Source organism: Nansenia antarctica (assembly GCF_963989245.1).
Source record: "Nansenia antarctica genome assembly, chromosome: 7".
NCBI classification, from domain to species: Eukaryota; Metazoa; Chordata; class Actinopteri; order Argentiniformes; family Microstomatidae; genus Nansenia; species Nansenia antarctica.
In genome coordinates, this window is record NC_137677.1 from 3,576,328 (window position 1) to 3,578,404 (window position 2,077).

Below are 2,077 nucleotides of genomic sequence, written 5' to 3' on the forward strand. Positions count from 1 at the left end.
CTAAGTTGGGTTAAATTGGCTACCAAATTGGGTGAAAAGGGGATAAAATCTGAAAAAATAAATAAAAAAATAAATATATATATACAGTCTCTGTGAATCCAGAACCCACTCCTAACCAATTGCCAACCCTTCAGTCACATTTCGTGACGTTAGAATTATAAGGTTCTATCTACATTTTTGTCAGAATTGAGTTTTTTACATAAGCTGATCCATTAGGTGTTTATTAATGCCTGTGTGGTGTTATTTTTAAAATGTTGACATTTTTGAGTTAGTAATTCATAAAATACAAAGGTTCCATCTCACAAAACATAATGGAATGTAAAAACCTTGACGCTATCTCAGAACTACCCGAAACGGAGATAGAACCTTATCATTCTAAGCTCACGATTAACCTCCAATAGACCTCCCTCTCCCTCTACCTCTCCCTCCTTCCATCCATCCATCCCATAAGCAGTCCGTTCTGTAGGTAGAGACGTGGGCATCAGTAGCCAGGAGCAAACGGAGGAGGTTGCAGGTACTCTGGTGGTAAGTCATTGGCTGCAGATCTGAGAGTAACACCAGTGTTGGATAAAACACAATTGACTTGCTCTCCTGGAAGCTCCTGGTATTCATTCTCAGTGTTCTTATCCACGTCCCTGTCCCTGTTCATGGCCTCCAGGGCTGCCAGTCTCCCCACAGATGGATCCTGCTGCCTGTGCTCTCCCTGTTCAGCCTCGGCAGTGATCTCCGCATACATGTGCTCCTGCGAGGCGCTTCTCCTCTTGTGGAACTTATTTTTGAGGTGGGTCAGGTTGATGACCGCTGACTTTACATCCTGGTTCTTCTGTTGGTTGGGGTTGGGGTTGGGGTTAAGGTTGGGCTTAAGGGTGGGGTTTGGGATGTGGTCCTCGCTGTGGTTTGGGCGGGTGGTCAGTGTTCTTTCTGAAGACACTACCCTGGACGCCGGGGGGCCGCCATCAGGTGCATTGCCGGGCTGGTCCCTCTTCTGCGGGAGTGCCGGACCTCTGGCAGGCAGCTCTGGAGGTTGGTCGGGTTGGACGGGGTTGACAAGGTGAATCTTCCTGGGCAATGGTACTGGCTTGACAGCAGTCAGCTAGAATATACAGAACGACGTCATTGTAAGAACAGTTTTTTGACCCTAGTGGATTCAAGAAATCGACCAATAACTAAAAGTTGAAATGCAGATAGATAGTTTTCTAAGCCCAAGTAGGTAACCTCAATACAACGTAGAGTTTGTCTCTAAACATAAAAGTAAAGATAAACAAATGTTCCTAATAAACAAATGTTCACTATAGTAGTGATAGTCCAGTCATGACAGAATTATAAGGTTCTATCTCTATTTTTGTCAAAATTGAGCAGTACACATCTGATCCATTAGGTGTTTATTAATGCCTGTGTGGTGTTATTTTTAAAATGTTGACAAGGTTCCATCTCACAAAACATAACGGAATGTAAAAACTTTGACGCTCAATATCTCTGAACTGCCCTAAACGGAGATAGAACCTTCTCATTCTAAACGGAGATAGAACCTTCTCATTCTAAACGGAGATAGAACCTTATCATTCTAAACGGAGATAGAACCTTATCATTCTAAACGGAGATAGAACCTTCTCATTCTAAACGGAGGTAGAACCTTATCATTCTAAACGGAGATAGAACCTTATCATTCTAAACGGAGATAGAACCTTATCATTCTAAGCTCGCGCAGTATAATCACCATGGCTGGGTTCTGAAAGCTCAGCGCAGGTAGTTCAGTCTCCAGGCAGGGGTAGAGTCTGGGTGGATGGACGGGGGTGGCCGTCTGTGTTTTGCTAGCGTTGGGAGAGAGGACAGCAGAGTCCCTCATCATGACGGGCCGTTGTGGGAGGGAGGGGACAGGGTCCTCTGAGGGCCTCAGGTGAGAGTTGTTGTTGGTGTGTAGGGCGTTATTTGGTGGAAGACCAGTAACAGGGATCATAGGGGTCCTTTTGGTGAATAGAAGTTCAGCGTAATCGACATGGTCCTTTGATAGCTGAAAGGGGAAGACAACATAGATGGATTAGGTTTATTATTATTATAATAGATTCTCTGATGTTAC

At 44.4% G+C, this 2,077-nt stretch overlaps 1 protein-coding gene across 1 annotated transcript in view; it reads right to left on the reverse strand.

The window, feature by feature from the left end:
• Positions 1-481: 481 nt before the first annotated feature.
• Positions 482-2,077, reverse strand: part of hsh2d (hematopoietic SH2 domain containing) — a gene marked incomplete at both ends in the record, with an annotated part of 3,700 nt that continues 2,104 nt past the window's right edge. The window contains 2 exons of the mRNA XM_080536003.1: positions 482-1,093; positions 1,718-2,011. Coding sequence (XP_080392129.1) covers positions 482-1,093; positions 1,718-2,011 — 906 coding nt within the window. The remainder of the gene's footprint in view (positions 1,094-1,717; positions 2,012-2,077) is intronic.